Source organism: Corythoichthys intestinalis, chromosome 1 (assembly GCF_030265065.1).
Source record: "Corythoichthys intestinalis isolate RoL2023-P3 chromosome 1, ASM3026506v1, whole genome shotgun sequence".
Taxonomy (NCBI): Eukaryota; Metazoa; Chordata; class Actinopteri; order Syngnathiformes; family Syngnathidae; genus Corythoichthys; species Corythoichthys intestinalis.
The window spans coordinates 42,964,648-42,980,459 of NC_080395.1; the positions used below are offsets into that span (position 1 = coordinate 42,964,648).

At 37.8% G+C, this 15,812-nt stretch overlaps 1 protein-coding gene across 1 annotated transcript in view; it reads right to left on the bottom strand.

Annotated features, from left to right (window-relative positions):
• ccpg1 (cell cycle progression 1) overlaps positions 1 to 15,411 on the bottom strand; it is a 47,494-nt gene extending 32,083 nt beyond the window's left edge. The window contains exons 1-3 of the mRNA XM_057850124.1: positions 15,333 to 15,411; positions 6,412 to 6,494; positions 604 to 721 (exon numbers count right to left, since the gene is read on the bottom strand). Of these exons, the coding sequence (XP_057706107.1) occupies positions 604 to 721; positions 6,412 to 6,471 (178 nt within the window). The 5' untranslated portion in view covers positions 6,472 to 6,494; positions 15,333 to 15,411. The remainder of the gene's footprint in view (positions 1 to 603; positions 722 to 6,411; positions 6,495 to 15,332) is intronic.
• Positions 15,412 to 15,812: the final 401 nt, after the last annotated feature.

A 15,812-nucleotide genomic window follows, 5' to 3' on the forward strand; every position in this document is an offset into this window, starting at 1 on the left:
ACTTCTAAAGTGGCCAGCAATGAATCCAGACCTGAATCCCATAGAACACCTGTGGAGAGATCTGAAAATGGCAGTTTGAAGAAGGCACCCTTCAAATCTCAGAGACCTGGAGCAGTTGGCCAAAGAAGAATGGTCTAAAATTCCAGCTGAGCATTGCAAGAATCTCATTGATGGATAGCGGAAGTGGTTGTTCGCAGTTATTTTATCTAAAGGTTGTGCTACCAAGTATTAGGCTGAGGGTGCCAATACTTTTGTCCGGCCCATTTTTGTAGTTTTGTGTAAAATGATAATGATTTCATTTTTTGTTTCATTTTCTTTTGTGTTTTTTCATTGCAAGCAAAATAAATGAATACATTACGAACAAAGCATTTGTAATTGCAATCATTTTCAGGGAGAAATTGAACATTATCTGACAGAATTGCAGGGGTGCCAATACTTTTGGCCAGCAGTGTATATACTGTATAATGTATGAAGGACCAGGAGTAGCAAAATACAATACATAATTTAAAAAATAATAAATAAATAAAACTATATAATCTGGTCATTCCTAGTTCTGCATAAAAAAAGTCATTATTGCACATCATATAACATGGAGATTCCTACAGGTAAGAACTGAGTCTTGAGAGTCTTGCAGTTCTGCTTCTACTGCAGTAGGAAGCTCTGGGCTAACACTTTCATGCTGTGCCATGGCCTCCGCCACCAAAGTCTCAATATCTGAACCCTGTTAGGGTGAGAAGAAATGGAAACACAGGACATCTCTTTACAGGGTTAAATACATGGTTCATTTGATGCTGTATCGGGACACTTATGGTTATTTCAATTTACTTTTGTATGTGTTTAGCAAAGATTAAAGAAAAAATAAATACATAAAAATAAATAATTAAAAAAACAAAGATCACAGCACTTATATGTGGCCCCATTTTATACTGAGCCACCTGACCAGTGAATGCCGTCATCAAATTGCAAGTTGCGGGCTCTCAAAGAAAGGAAACACGAAGCTAAAATATTGATGACGTAGTTCACAAACCCACAATTGTGGCTGAAAAAGATTTTTCCCACTCTGATTTATAGAAGTTGCTCAACGTTTTGTTGAAAATATGTGCTGTACACTTTTTTTTCTTAAAGCTTTCATTTCACGTTCATATGCGAGTTGTCTGTAAACTATGAATGCAATCGTACAGTTTGAACATAATTTACGAAGCGACGCAAAACCTCATTAATTCCTAAAATGGTTTGGATAAATGAAATCATGGAACATCGAGAGAAAATAATCTTCCCTGATTCTGCTTTAAATAAGGAGGGGCAACAACCCTAGAAGGAAAACTAGAACACAATGCTATAGGCTGGCTTTTGATGAAATTAATTAAGTGTTAATTACTTAACAATTGTTTGATACCAGGAATCAAAAGCAGAGATAAGCACTATTATTTCCTGAAAGTTTAAATTTTGGTCGCACTTTTCTTTAACTAGTAATGGAGAAACAAGTGACGAATACAGTGAGATTCATCAAGTTTTAAAGGTTTTGATTGGCTCGTTCTACACAAAAAAAAAATGAAGCATGGTATTTATGCAATAATCTTATTTCAGGTGGTTTAACACAACTGATTTAAGTAACTATTAAGTTATGTCGTTAAATGAAAAATGCCTAAATGATTTCAGTAAGACTTAATAAACCACAGTGGTACCTCTACATACGAAGTTAATTCGTTCCAGGACCTTGTTTGTAAGTCGAAATGGTCGCTTGTCGAGCAGGATTTCCCCATAAGAATACATTATAATTCCATTAATTCGTTCCACAGCCCGAAAACCTACGCTAAATCTTAAATACTGCTGTTACTACTGCAAATAGGAATTACATAGAGCAAAACAAATACATTATGCATAAAAATCGGAATAATAATATAATAATAGTAAGGGTGTAACCGTACATGTATTTGTATTGAACCGTTTCGGTATGTGGTGCTCGGTTCGGAACGGAGGCGTACCGATCGAGTTTCTGACGTAATTTAACCCTTACTTATCGAGGTTGTGAGTCGATAGGGTTACAGTTTCTTTGTGTAGATTATATTTACTCCGTCTGCTCTACTATAATGAGGACCAACACAGTAGGACAGTATAACCCAGAAACGTCAACGGCGCGACAATGTGGCCGCCGTGAGAACGCAGTGAAACACGGGCGTTAACGTCAATCAGCCAATGCACACCAGTCGCAGTGCGGCCGCGTGTTAGACGCGTTCCAGAAGCGGCTCAACGCGACACACGCGAAAAGAACGGCAGAGTTTATTATTTGACGTGAGACGCGACCCTCCTGCGTCAATACTACTACCGGTAGCTAGGATCGGGCAGACCGGAAGTTACTCATGTAAAAATACGGTGGATCCGGTCGATTTTCAAACTAATATGCAATCCTAACCCACTATTTGAGTCCATCAGATCTCTTGAGTGGTAGATCGGGGCACAGTTGACTTGTCTTTGTTGATTTACTGCTGTCTCTTCTCTGCTATAATAATAACCAACACGGCCCCGTGTTCAATACAAAAACCCTCCTACAACAACAAAACAAATAGGAACTAATATTCACATAGGGACTAAAGTTATACAACATAAAATATACAATATAAATGAATGCTACATCACATTTGTAAAATATAAACATAAAATAAAATACATAATAGCCCATTTAAATAAAATAAATTGAAATGCGCTAAAACACCTGTAATTAAATAATAAGAATAATACACAGATCCAGCTTACATAATTAAATTTATTCATTTCTTTGTGGCGCTTTAACTTGAGAAAATCCACCAATAAAGCTTTTGAACATAAGAAAAAACAAATGATTCACTGAGGCATTTCATTTGTAAAATACATGTTAAAATCTTTGTAATTGGGATTGCTTTTCTCTTTAGCACTGGACCTCTTTTTTTCCTCTTTCTTTCAGAAAGAAAGCTGACTAATACGCGGGGTCTGAAAGGCAAATTGTTGTTGGATTATCTTTATGTACCCGCTACTTTTTGAGCAGAATTCAAGCTTTGTATAGGCTAATGTTCCCATTGTTGAAAGCACAAAGGTGTGTAATAAACAACCAGCACATTTATATTTTGCATTTTGTTTTCTTACTGTAACGAAAATGAACCGAACCGTGACCTCACAACCGAGGTACGTACCGAACCGAGATTTTTGTGTACCGTTACACCCCTAAATAATAGTAATAATAATACCTGTAATAACCTAACAAATCGGGTTCTAATGTGGCAGTTGCATTTCGTGTGGTGTACCTGAACACACCGCCGGGCTAACGGCAGAGTGAGCAAGTGTGGTTGAGATATAGACCCCAATTGCGTGACAACTCCGTCCCCCGACTGGTTCCGCCATATTGTCCGTCAGCTCGTCGTGCTTACATATTACGCTACGTACATTCCTCCTATTACTGCGTGTTTTTCTGCTTGTCTAAGGAATCACCGGCTAGTGAACGAACCCAAAAACCTTCCTGACAATCGTTAACATTGATTAATCAAAATGGTGAAGGCATGTGTGGCGGTTGGTTGCAGTAACAGAGAAGATAAACGGTCATTTTAGAAGTTGTTGTGTGCCCATTGTTAAAAGGGCAAATATCTAAAGCAGCACGGTTTGTTTATCTCGGTCCATGATGCGTTTGTGTCGACAGCCGTCAGACAGCGACGAAAACATCAATATGATGCCAACACGATCGCAGACATCATCAGACGGAGACTACGAAGCTCGTCGCCACGATCACAACAGGTGTTGTGCCGAAAAATAGCCACCCTGCGTGAAATGTCCCCACTGACGGGAGCGCCCACACGGAAACGACTTTCTTGTACCGTGAATATCTATTATTTTACTCTGCTTGAACTAATAAATGTCATACCTGTGTGATTGTCATTGGGATATGGTCGTGAAAACCTGTAGACTGATACATTTCTGTTCAAAGATGGTTATGTGGCCCAGTCCACGATTTGTTACTAAATACAGTACTAATATTTTGTGTAATTTAATTATTTAAAACTGATCTTACAGTCGTAAATCCATTACTGTAATGCGTCCATGAAAACATTTGATGTTTTCACGTCAATAAAGCGTTATAAATAAGCGCTCCCGTCAGGGGGGACATTTCACGCGGGGCAGCTATTTTTCGGCACACACCGGCCTGTTGTCGATCAAGTTTCATTTTACAATCGTGACAACGGTGACGCTCAGCTGACCAAATGTTGGTTTATATTCAAACCAGTGCCGATTTTGGGTACCCGACTTCTCATCGTGACATAAACTGGAGTATGATTGGAAATTTTGTGGTCTCAGGACGAGCTCTGACGCACGGGACGGGACCGGACGAGAGGAAACATCGGTTTGGGCATCAAATATGGATCTGGTGACTGGATCGACCAAACCTTTTCCAAATAACGGCTTTTATGCAACTCATCCAATGAGTTTACAGCGTCTGAAAGCACCGGGGCTTCCATAATTTGCAAGTGAATCCACCTTTAGAAACTACGATCATTGACAATACGGACACACAATGACGGACAATATGGCGGCACAATACAGCGAGCACGTGATTGTGTGACGTTGGTGATTGGGGTCTAGTACTTTCACTGTTAGCGTCCATTTGCCTGGTATACCAGACTCACCGCTGTTCCAGCGATTGAGTCTGGCGACCGTCCGGCGGATAAAATTCCGAGGGCGGAGCAAGCCACAGCAAACAGACAGCAGAGTGGACCAATCAGCGACGGGCAGACGTGACGTTGTTAAAGCGACAAGTAATTAGCGTGAGCGGAGAATGGAGAAGTTTATTCAACTTGGCTAGCGCGAGCCATGTTGACTGTTGTCAATGACTTGTTTCGATGTGTTTTTGGTCATTTAAAACTGGTTTTACCACGGATTGGAACATATTCTCGGCTCTCCCGTTCGCCATTTGTGTTGTTGTAGACACGACTTTCGGCACGCAAGAGTGATGTTACTCGTTAAGAACACGTCACGCCAATAAACAAATCTGATTGGACGATTGATTTTGTACCTTGCTCGAGAGGCCGTTAATGGGCTGGGTCCCAGACTATTTCTCACAATGTTTGAAAAATACAGGGAGAATAGTCTGGCTGTGCCAGGCAAGCGTCCATTGTTTGCTGGCAGTTGGCGTGTTGTGTTGCACAAGTTCTGAAATAAATGATTAAAAATCTGACGAATCTGGTGATCACTTTGGCGATGGTTGTCACCTTTACTTATAAAGACTGGCAAACGGAGATCGGAGTATTGTCAAGCGGTTCACAGACACGCACCCCACGCTCATATTTTTCCATTGGTAAGCCTCACCTTTTTTTTCATTTTTCAGCACCTGCTTTAACATTCTTGGAACCTACGTTGATTTCTCTTACAAGAAAATCCGCTGTGTCTTGCGTTGTGTTGTCTTGCGGGAAAACAATGAAATTGTGACGCTGTCATAAATCGTCGTATTTCGAGCATTTCGTCGGATGTAGAAACAAATGGCGACTCAAATTTTACGTCGGATGTCGAAAAGATCGTGTGTCGAGGTACCACTTTACTTGAACAAGTTAAGAAATTCCTATTCAAACCTTTTACACACAAAATGTGTAACCACTTTTTGTCTTACAATAGGAGTGTTAATTCTAAATATTCATTGTGATGTTAATATTCTGGATTAGTGGGGGACCCTAGTGCAGAATTGTAACCTACTGTTGCGCTCGCGAGAGGTAACAGAGGGACTTTGCATCAATGTTATATACTCAGTATTACTCAATATTATGTGTTTTTTCAACCGAACACACTCCAGCTATTTACAGACAACACTACTTACAGTCGTGGTGTCACTTCACCCACAAGTCTTTGCGCCTCCTTTGTTTTCTGACACATGCACTTCAACTAGGTACTCTGCTAGTACATTTAACTCTGCCAGTGGTGTCTATGTTCAACTCACTTAATTGACACCACGCCAAAAGCGATCTCAATACTACTAGTGTTAAAATAACACCCAAATCAACACCAATCAACTGAAACATAATTTACAGAAATAAATCAACTCCACAGATTTTGCTGTGTATGGCAACCTCAGAGTGTCAAGGCATGCAATTTGTGCTACGTTACAGATATAAGCAATGCTTTTAATAAGTGTTTGAATTGAATCTCTTCCATGATAAATACAACAATGGATTCAGTAATGTGTAAAAACACAAAGCTAATGTGTATATACAATGAAAAACACCTATTTAAAAGTTATAATAGTGCATTTGTGTTTTTTTGAGCGTATTTGCTGTTAATTTTTAATTTCATCAACTTTCTCATTTTCAATCCAAGTACGGTAGTGCCTAGATGTAACAAAGTATGTTTTCATTATATGTCGATGATTCAAACTGAATCGAATGTGGTGTTGTAGTTTACCTCCACGCTGATGATGCTCCAACCACAGGACGACTCTGTATCACTGGATGTGCTCGACATGATGCCAGTCTGTCGGCAACAATCTACAAAAAAAATGTTTATCTCAATCTCATCTCAAAACACCACCACACCTAGTCATGTGATTCTTTTCATAAACTTTAACCGTTTCATGCACAATTTAAGGTTTTTTATGGGTCTCAAACCGTACCGTACAAATGCTATTTTTAGACCGCAAGGCAGCGTGATGTCACCATCGTGAACCGGAAGGGGTCAACATAAAAGCCCGCTAGCAGACAACCCATGCTAATACAGCTTGTTTTATGCCGTTTATCTCTCAAAAATAACTTGCTAAGTAAACACTGCTGCTATGGAACTTGTAGAAACGATTCTAGACATTATGACCGTCCACATATGAAGGATGTGTTTCTTCATTTGTTTTCCGAAGCCCAAAACTCGAATAAATGTGAACGATGGATCAACTTGTGCAGACGTCGAAGAGACCAATTTAATACCAGCAAGGTGAAGCCATTCACCTTCATGTGAACTAAGCATTTTGTTGGGGGGGCATGGTCCTTCAGATGACAATATTAGCAGTGTATCAAATACTCCCCACTGTACATAGCCTGCTTGAAAGAGGTAAGCCAATTTGATATTTTTACTTATTGTTTAGCTTGGCGTTTTGCTGTGCTGCTTCTGTCTGACAGTGAATGACCTGAAAAAAAATGGTATCTGACTGCCACTGTTCTGACCTGTGTTGTCAACAGTCAGATTGCTTCACACATCAATTATGATGTGTCTTTTTTATTTAGTTGTTGAGAATTGGGAACTAAGAATTAGTTGAGAACTAAGGCCTCACCTACAGTGACATGTTTGAGAAGTTATTACCGGTAGGAGTTAACAGAGTTTCTGTAACGTTTGTAAAGAATTTTGGTTTATTGTTGCAGATTGTCAGGCACAAAAGAAAAGCACCAAAACCACGGCCACTTGCAAGCACTCCCAGTCAAAAAGAAGGAAAGTGGTAGACTCAGCAAATACTGTTCTCGACGCAGCAAACATCTTGTTGGATCAATATAGAAAAGTTACCGAGGTAGTTCCGCTTTACGTCCTTATGTCTACCAGCAACTTCCGTTTTAGAATTTCTCTTTTCAAAACAAGTGGAGCTGGAGCAACATTACTCATCAAAGTCCCTTAAAAAAGACAATTTGGAAATACCGTATCCATCTGCCATCATCGCGACAGGGGAGGACAACATGTTCATGAAGGCAGATCACACTAGAGGTGTGCATCGGCGCTGCCCTCACAATTTGATTCGATTACAATTCGGAGGGCCACGAGTCGATTCGATTCAGAGGGTCACGATTCGATTCGGTTCGATTCGGCAATGCATCGCGATGCATTAAAGCCTGGGATGCATTAAAATTCTAAAGCAAAGCATATTTTTCGTGAATCATGAGGCAACTCAAGCGGTCAGACATTAAACAACTTTTTATTGGCTCTTGTGTCACTCCTGGTTGAACTCAAATGAAAATACTTTCATATATACGTATATATATATATATATATATATATATATATATATATATATATATATATATATATATATATATATATATATATATATACATATTAAAAAAAAAAACAGATCACAGCATTTAATTAGTGCTTTAAATGAGACCAGGGCTCTCTCTTTTTTACACACAGTAGCAGCCTTTCACACAGTGCAACATCTGAACTCCTGTGCAAAATCAGTAATAACAGTCACTTTATTTTAGTCACAACGACCCATCAATAAAAATATTCAAGCAAATATTAAAGAAAACGACAAAGAAAATGTTGTAGTGCAGCAGCATCTTTATCGCAATATCAATCCAGGGATCAGTTCAGTTGCAAACAAAACATCAACTAAATTGCAATGTAGAACAAAAGTAAAATGTAGGCCTAGCCCACTATATATGTGCAATAGAGGTTAGATCGGGCCTAAAAAATCCAGCCCGACCCGACACGGCCCGCTGGTATTGAAGCCCGACCCGAGCCCGATCAATTAACTAGATTTGCAGGCACAGCCCGAAAAACCCGAATTTTTTATTTATTTTTTGTTGGAGTGACGCGGAAAAAAAAATACAGCAGCAGCAATTTATTTTCATTTCTTCGAGTTGGCAGAAAAAAACACAAGTTTTCTTAATGTGTAAATGGTCTACATATTTAAAGCATTTACACAACGAAATAACGCTGGGAAAGTTTAATAAAAAAAAAAAAAAAAAAAAAAAACCTTGGGTTTTGCAGACACACAGAAGATTCAAAAGGATCACATTTCTGTTGCCTTTGTGTGCATAAATAAAAGTGTCCTTCGTAACGAATTCTCAGTTGGCAGAAAAAAAACGCAAGATTTCTTAATGTGTAAATGGTCTACATATTTTTATGATCATTATAAAAGCATTTACAAAGCGAAATAACGCTGGGAAAGTTTAATATAAAAAAAAACAAAAACCTTGGGTTTTGCAGACACACAGAAGATTCAAAAGGATCACATTTCTGTTGCCTTTGTGTGCATAAATAAAAGTGTGCTTCGTAACGAATTCTCAGTTGGCAGAAAAAAACTCAAGTTTTCTTAATGTTTAAATAGTCTACATATTTTTATGATCATTATAAAAGCATTTACACAACCAAATAACGCCGGGAAAGTTTATTTAAAAATTTTTTTAAAAAACATGCGGTTTTGCAGACACACAGAGGAGAAGATTCAAAAGGATGACATTTGTGTTGCCTTTGTGTGCATAAATAAAAGTGTCTTTCGTAACGAATTCTCAGTTGGCAGAAAAAAACGCAAACTTTCTTAATGTTTAAATAGTCTACATATTTTTATGATCCTTATAAAAGCATTTACACAACGAAATAAAACTTGGAAAGTTTAATATAAAAAAACATGCGGGCCACGGCGTTCATGTGCGTGTACAAGCAAATGCACAATACAGAGAGCCTGCTCTCGGTTTTATCCTTTTTTTTAACTTTTTTTTTTTTTTTTTTTAAATTATTTATAATTTATTAGTCCGGCGCGGCGGGTCGCCCAAAATGTTAATCGGGTTCGGGCACAAGATCTAACCTATGAGATAGGACATAACAAAACAATGGCTGAAGCAGAGAAAGAGGGAGCGAGAAAGATTATTGATGCACCTAAGACATTGAAAGCAGACATCTGGAGACATTTTGGCTTCTACGAGGTTGGTGGGAAACTTGACCAAAGTTATGCGGTGTGTAAAAAAATGAAACATGAGAATGAGAATACAAATGGGGAAACCAAATCCGTTGCATCACCGGAATTGCGCAGGGAAGATTTTTGAACGTACTTATATATTTCAAAATGCGCTGAATTGATTCGGCTTGCTGCCCGCATCGAATCGAATCGTCCATGCCCCGCATTGGGATACATCGCCGCATCGATTATTGTTCACACCACTAGATGCCAGCACAAAGACCAGGTGTTTTTGTAGCCATGTTGGCGTTGTGGAAGGTATGTTCTTCCTATCTCTGCATTTTCATGTCCTGTGCTCAAAAAATACTAAAGCTAAAATCTTGCGCATGAAACGACTCGTTGCCTTTGATATTGTTATTACGATGATGATTGTAATTATGATGATCTTTAAAATGATTTACTACAACTACTGTAGCTGCTTCTAGCTTGTTACTAATCAGTACGTGTGGATGCCACAATTATGTCAACGCTAAATGCAAGTGTTACAAGTTTTTTTTTTTTGTTTACAGCTAGAAAACGCTGTTAGGCAAGGGAAGACGACTTGTACGTTGATGGACATATATCGAGACTACGTGCGTTCTACTTTGATTAATGAAGGCTCAAGTCCCCGGGGTGGCCGAGAGGCAGGGGCTTGGATAGACAGTGGCTCGCCTCCTGGCGGACCATCAGCTCGATCTCGAGATCCAACTACGAGCTTTTTAACTGCAGCAAATTGAAGATACGCTATTGGAGCTGGAATTACCGAGGACAGCGGGAGAAAGCCCACCCGTAGAATTTCCTTGTAACAACAAAATCCGTGTCAGCCCTTCTGCATTCGGCAACTGTAACATAATTTGAAATTTCACCTCATTTTGGTCACTCAAGTGGCCGGCGTATTAATCTACATATCATGTCAACATAGGCTGACAGGTTGTTATAATTTTGTCCACGAATGATCAACGAAGTGATAAGAACAATTATACAAACTCATCTACGTCTCATCTAAGTCGTGCTGAATCCATTTTTGGAGATTCCGTGAGTTCCTCTGCTTTAATTTTGCAGTTTTAACCTTGACAACACACTGCTTAATACAACCGTAATTCATGTTTTTTCTGAACCGGAAGTTCGAGGCAGACATCGTCCAAGATGGCGCCGCCCATGTTTCGCACAGGTGACTTGTCTTTGATGTCACCTCTCTATTTTACTGACACAGAAGAAAATAAAAGTGTTCAAAGATATTGTTTGATGATGTAGTGTAAATCTGATTGTCATATTTATTTAGCAGATAGAAGAAGAGCTCTATCTGCTGCATAAAAAGTGAACCTTTCTTTTTAAAACTAAAGTTCTCAAATTGCTTCAGCATTACATATCTTCAATAAAATTAAGTGGATGTCGTCTATCTCTTTCAACCTTGGATTGTGTCGTCATTAAGTGTGATTCACACAATTAAAGTTGACCTTTTTTAGCCTGTGTCATTGCTTCGTCTGTAAGATGTGTTCAAAGCAGTATTTGTAATATTATATATGTAATATACAGTGCGAGTCTTGTAAGTGGCTCACCCTAGATGTTGGGGAGTAACTCTGTATTGTTAGATTTTTAGCAATATTACAGTACAGTAAGCACAGTGCTTGGGAACAGGTGTATTATTTTTTGCATTGTATAAGTATTTCCAATATCAAAAGATGGAAATAATTAAGTCGAATTAAAGGAAGGAAAGGTTTGTGGAATATAAATATTTTTTAAGTATAATTTCTGGAGGTGGTGGTTGGTGTTATGTATGTATTTGCATCTATTCTAAATATCCAATCTAATATCACTATCTAGTGTATAACTATTTGAATGAATTCAATGAAATTAAAGTGATAGTGTCATGATATTCCCATTCCTGACTTGAAAATGAGCAAATGTTTGTAGCAATCAAGGAAATTCCTCCTCTCAAAAAACCCACCGAATAACCGCGTTATTCTGCCACTTTTTATTGCGTTCCCACCGATTGAGCCAGCCCGAGCGGGGCGGGTTCCCATCGAGTTTTAATTTTCCTGTGTGATTCGTTGACACGTCTGTGATGATCCAGGCCTCGTCAGCAGTAGTCACGTGATTATTGGCTGGCTCGCAGCGGTTTTCGGAACAATGCTTTGACACGCCTCTACTTCATTTGCTCGAATCGGATTTGAGCAGGAAGGCGTAACATCTCTAATTTTGATGTGTGAATACTTTTATCTATCAAACAACAAATCGGGAGTATTAATAAATTGGCCCTCTTAACATAAACTTTTACAACAACCTAATTAAGCCTGAACGATATATCGTTTAAACATCGCCATCGCGATGTGTGCGTGCGCGATAGTCCCATTGCAAGGATGTGCGATAGTTTTTATTTTTTTTAATCCACATACGCCCTGCTTTCTGCTCTGCGCAGAGCCTCACACACTCTTTGAACCTCACAGTCACTGCAGCACTTGCTTATTAAAGTTAACGATGCTGGTATCTTTGATCTTGCCATAGAAGCGGACATCACAGTGCAGCAGCTGTCAATCATCGTTTAAATTGTTTAACAGTTTCTGCAAGGAAGCCGCTTTGGAATGAATGTGTGTGTGTGTGGAGATGTTTGAGACATATAAATTAAATGCCAGAAGTGATCATGAGGAGTTTGTAATTTCTACATGTCCACCAAGAGTCACAGCTAAGGTAGATAAACAGAAGTATTTAATAAAGCCCAGCATTTTTCTACTACAGTACTTTATTCTTGTTCAAAAATGATTCGGTCAGACAGTTATGTTTAAAACTGATCGTAATTATTACATTTGAAGTGCTTAAAACCATTTATTAATATATATATATATATATATATATATATATATATAGGTATACATACACATTTTTTAAAATCATACTTTGGGGAAAAGGTGAGAAAAAAACATGCCTTATATGTATCTCTTTCCAATGCTAAATCTGAATAAATACATTGAGCACACACACAAAAAAAAAAATTTGGGGGGCGGGGTGCACAACTTCTCGGTTTTTCACTAATCGCGGCGGGTTCTGGTCCCCATTAACTGCGAAAAACGAGGGATCACTATACACTGGTCATTGTGAGTCATCCAAAGTATTTCCAAACAGCTATTCAAGTAATCTAGTGAAAATTCCTTTAAATTTTTTTTTTTTTTTTTTTTTTAATCGCAATATAATATCGCAAACCCCCCAAAAATCGCAGCAATAATTTTTTTCCAATATCGTTCAGGCCTAAACCTAATGTTTAATAACATCAGAATAAGGTATAGTGTAGCACTGTACATTTCAGTAATCACAAATTTAATGGCCACTGAAGTTATACATACATGGACTAGATAAGGAATTGGCTTGAAATATGCTGTTAAAATAACAGCACAGCGTATTTCAAGCTAATCCCTTGTCTAGTCCACTTAAATTGAAATTTACCAAGTAAGATACATTTGTAAGGTATATGGTGGTAAAGAATAGCTCTTTGAAACAGGAGAATGTCTTTGTCAGTAACTTAAGGCAATGCTAGTAAGAAAAAAAAAATGGTGTCGATAAAAAAGAATCAAGTCGGCTCTTTTTCCCGTTTTTTTCAGCCCTCTAGCTCAAGCCATCTCTTTAACTGAACATTTTTTTTGTTCTTCCACATCTTTATCACTGAATTTGGCAACAGGGACATCATTTTCAGACATGACTAATAGGTTTAGCTCAGTAGATAGATATCTCGTTCCTACACTATTTACATGCGTCTAGCATGAGTGACACGGGTGAGTTTGCCCCTCCAGCAACAGTTGCTAGCTTAGTAGCTTCATGAATATTAATGAGCAAAGATGACATGTTACGTGTGGTACGCTGTTGCAGCTCGCGGAACAATATTTGACATCCAACTGGAGTACAATATTAGTTTTACTTGGGTATTGTGTATATGTATTTTGTGATGGTCAATAAGAGAAATATTTAAATAATTTTCAATAAATTATTGAATCATTTGAAGGATCCATTGAGAGGGGAAAAAAAATCAAGTTTTTAAAAATAGCAGTAAGTAAAAAATAAATAAATAAATAAAAACAAACATTAAAAAAATGAGCAATAAAAAAATAATTCTAAATGGAATCATAGACTTAATATATTTACGTGACACATTCCCCAGTAACTGAGTCACGCCATCTCAAAGGGGGCTGTCCCGCACGCCGCTTCATTTATTAGCAGTCGGTCACATGCAGCAATCTAACGCCGGATTGAGGTTGAAAAAGTATGAAAGCTGTACTGCTTACAAACAGTTCGAGGATTAAAGGTAATTATTATATTTTTCATACCATACATGCATTTTGAAAGGTTGTGAAAAAAATCAATGGGAGAAATTAGCCGCTACAGCATTGGCATTATACTTCGCAATATTTATGTAAAATAACTGCTAACGGCCCAGCTTTTTGCTTTTTACCAAGAACCGAGACTGTTTTATGTTCATATCTATAAAGAATTCAGGGATTTAAGCATTTATTCAAAGGAATTTTCAACATAAAAGGGGGCCGCCACAGTGACTTGAAGACTAGCAGCACATTCGACATATTTACGTAAAATAAATGCTAACTGCCCGTTTTTTTGTTTTGTTTTTTGTTTTGCTTTTAATCAAGAATCGAGACGTCCATATCTATAAAGAATTCAGGGATTTAGGCATTTATTCACAAGAATTTTCAAAGGAAAAAGGTCTTTGTTTACATATGGCAGCTGCTAATTTGCTTACTGACTAGCATCATAGTTTGCATGGTTTTTTTTTGCTTTTAACCAAGAATCGAGACTGTTTTACATCCATATCTATTAAGAATTCAGGGATTTAAGCATATATTCACAAGAATTTTAAACAGAAAATGCTCTTTGTCTGTTTCCACTCGGTCAGCTTTGACGGAGATAAGCCCATATGAATCAGCCCCGCGCCCCGTCCACACATTATATGAAGTCTATGATGAAATAAATTTTATGAAAAAAATAAAACTTAAAACAAAATTAAAACAAATTGTAACTAATTGGAAAAAAAGAAAACAAAAAGACGAATTTAAATAAGTCCATGTGTATTTTACACTAAGAATTATATTTACTTAGTTTTACCTCAGAGCTTCACTCTTTCATTACCGTTGACAGCAATAGACGTCCAATCCATTTCGGATTGGACGTCTATTGCTGTCAATAGGTGTTTTCAATATCAATTTCCCTATTTTACAAGCTCCACAACACATATTCTGTAACCTGGGCTGGCAGTCAATGTGTTAAGCTATTAACTCTTGAATCATTCATTATAGAGATCACTGTCACGGAAAGGGTTCAACTTTACTTCATACATGCAGATTTACCGATTTTAATAAGCAAGACGAAGGACAATTTGTTGCAGAAAAGAGTTTAACCCTATCAGTAGAAAAAAAGAAAGCAGTTAAGTCTCTTTTATACTTTTAAGACCTACCATTTAAATAGGCTTGGCATCGACTATGACGCAGAGAATAGACATTTCTATTTATTTAAAAAACTCATCACAAAAAAACATAAGCGACGTTATGCTTCCCCAATGTTGCATTTTTGACGTGATGTTACCTTAATCAAATCGTGTTTACGTCGCTAATACACAACAACGACGTTAATTTTCAGTGTCGAGAAACTATCAACAATAATGACTAAATGAAAATGTCAAAATAAGAAAGTATACCTCTGTTTTCAAGCCCAGCGACGACGGTGCTGTTTGCAGGCAGGCCGAAAATGATTGCACTATACACATGCCAGGGTTGACGTCACAACAAAGCTTGTAAATAACTGGGAAATGTAGTTTAAAGTATGGCGGGAAGCAGGGACTGTGAGTTATTTTTCCTGACTAATAAAACATCATTTCCCATAAGGCAATGCGGTTGACAAACTGGTCCAGCCAGTGCGTCTCAGAAGTAGGACAACGTTGCTTTGAAAACATAAACAAGAAAACGTGATGAAAGAGACGACAGACTGCTGTCGAATGTTATTTTTTGAAAGCTTTTAAAAACATCGTAAATTAAAATAAATAAATAAACAACTGTTACGGTGGCCCTATGACAATTTCAGCCAGCGCAGTTATTCATAGATAGAGAGGTTTATTTTTAAAATTGTTAAGGTATAGTTACAACACCGCAGGTATGAGAGGAATGCTATTTCAGGTATG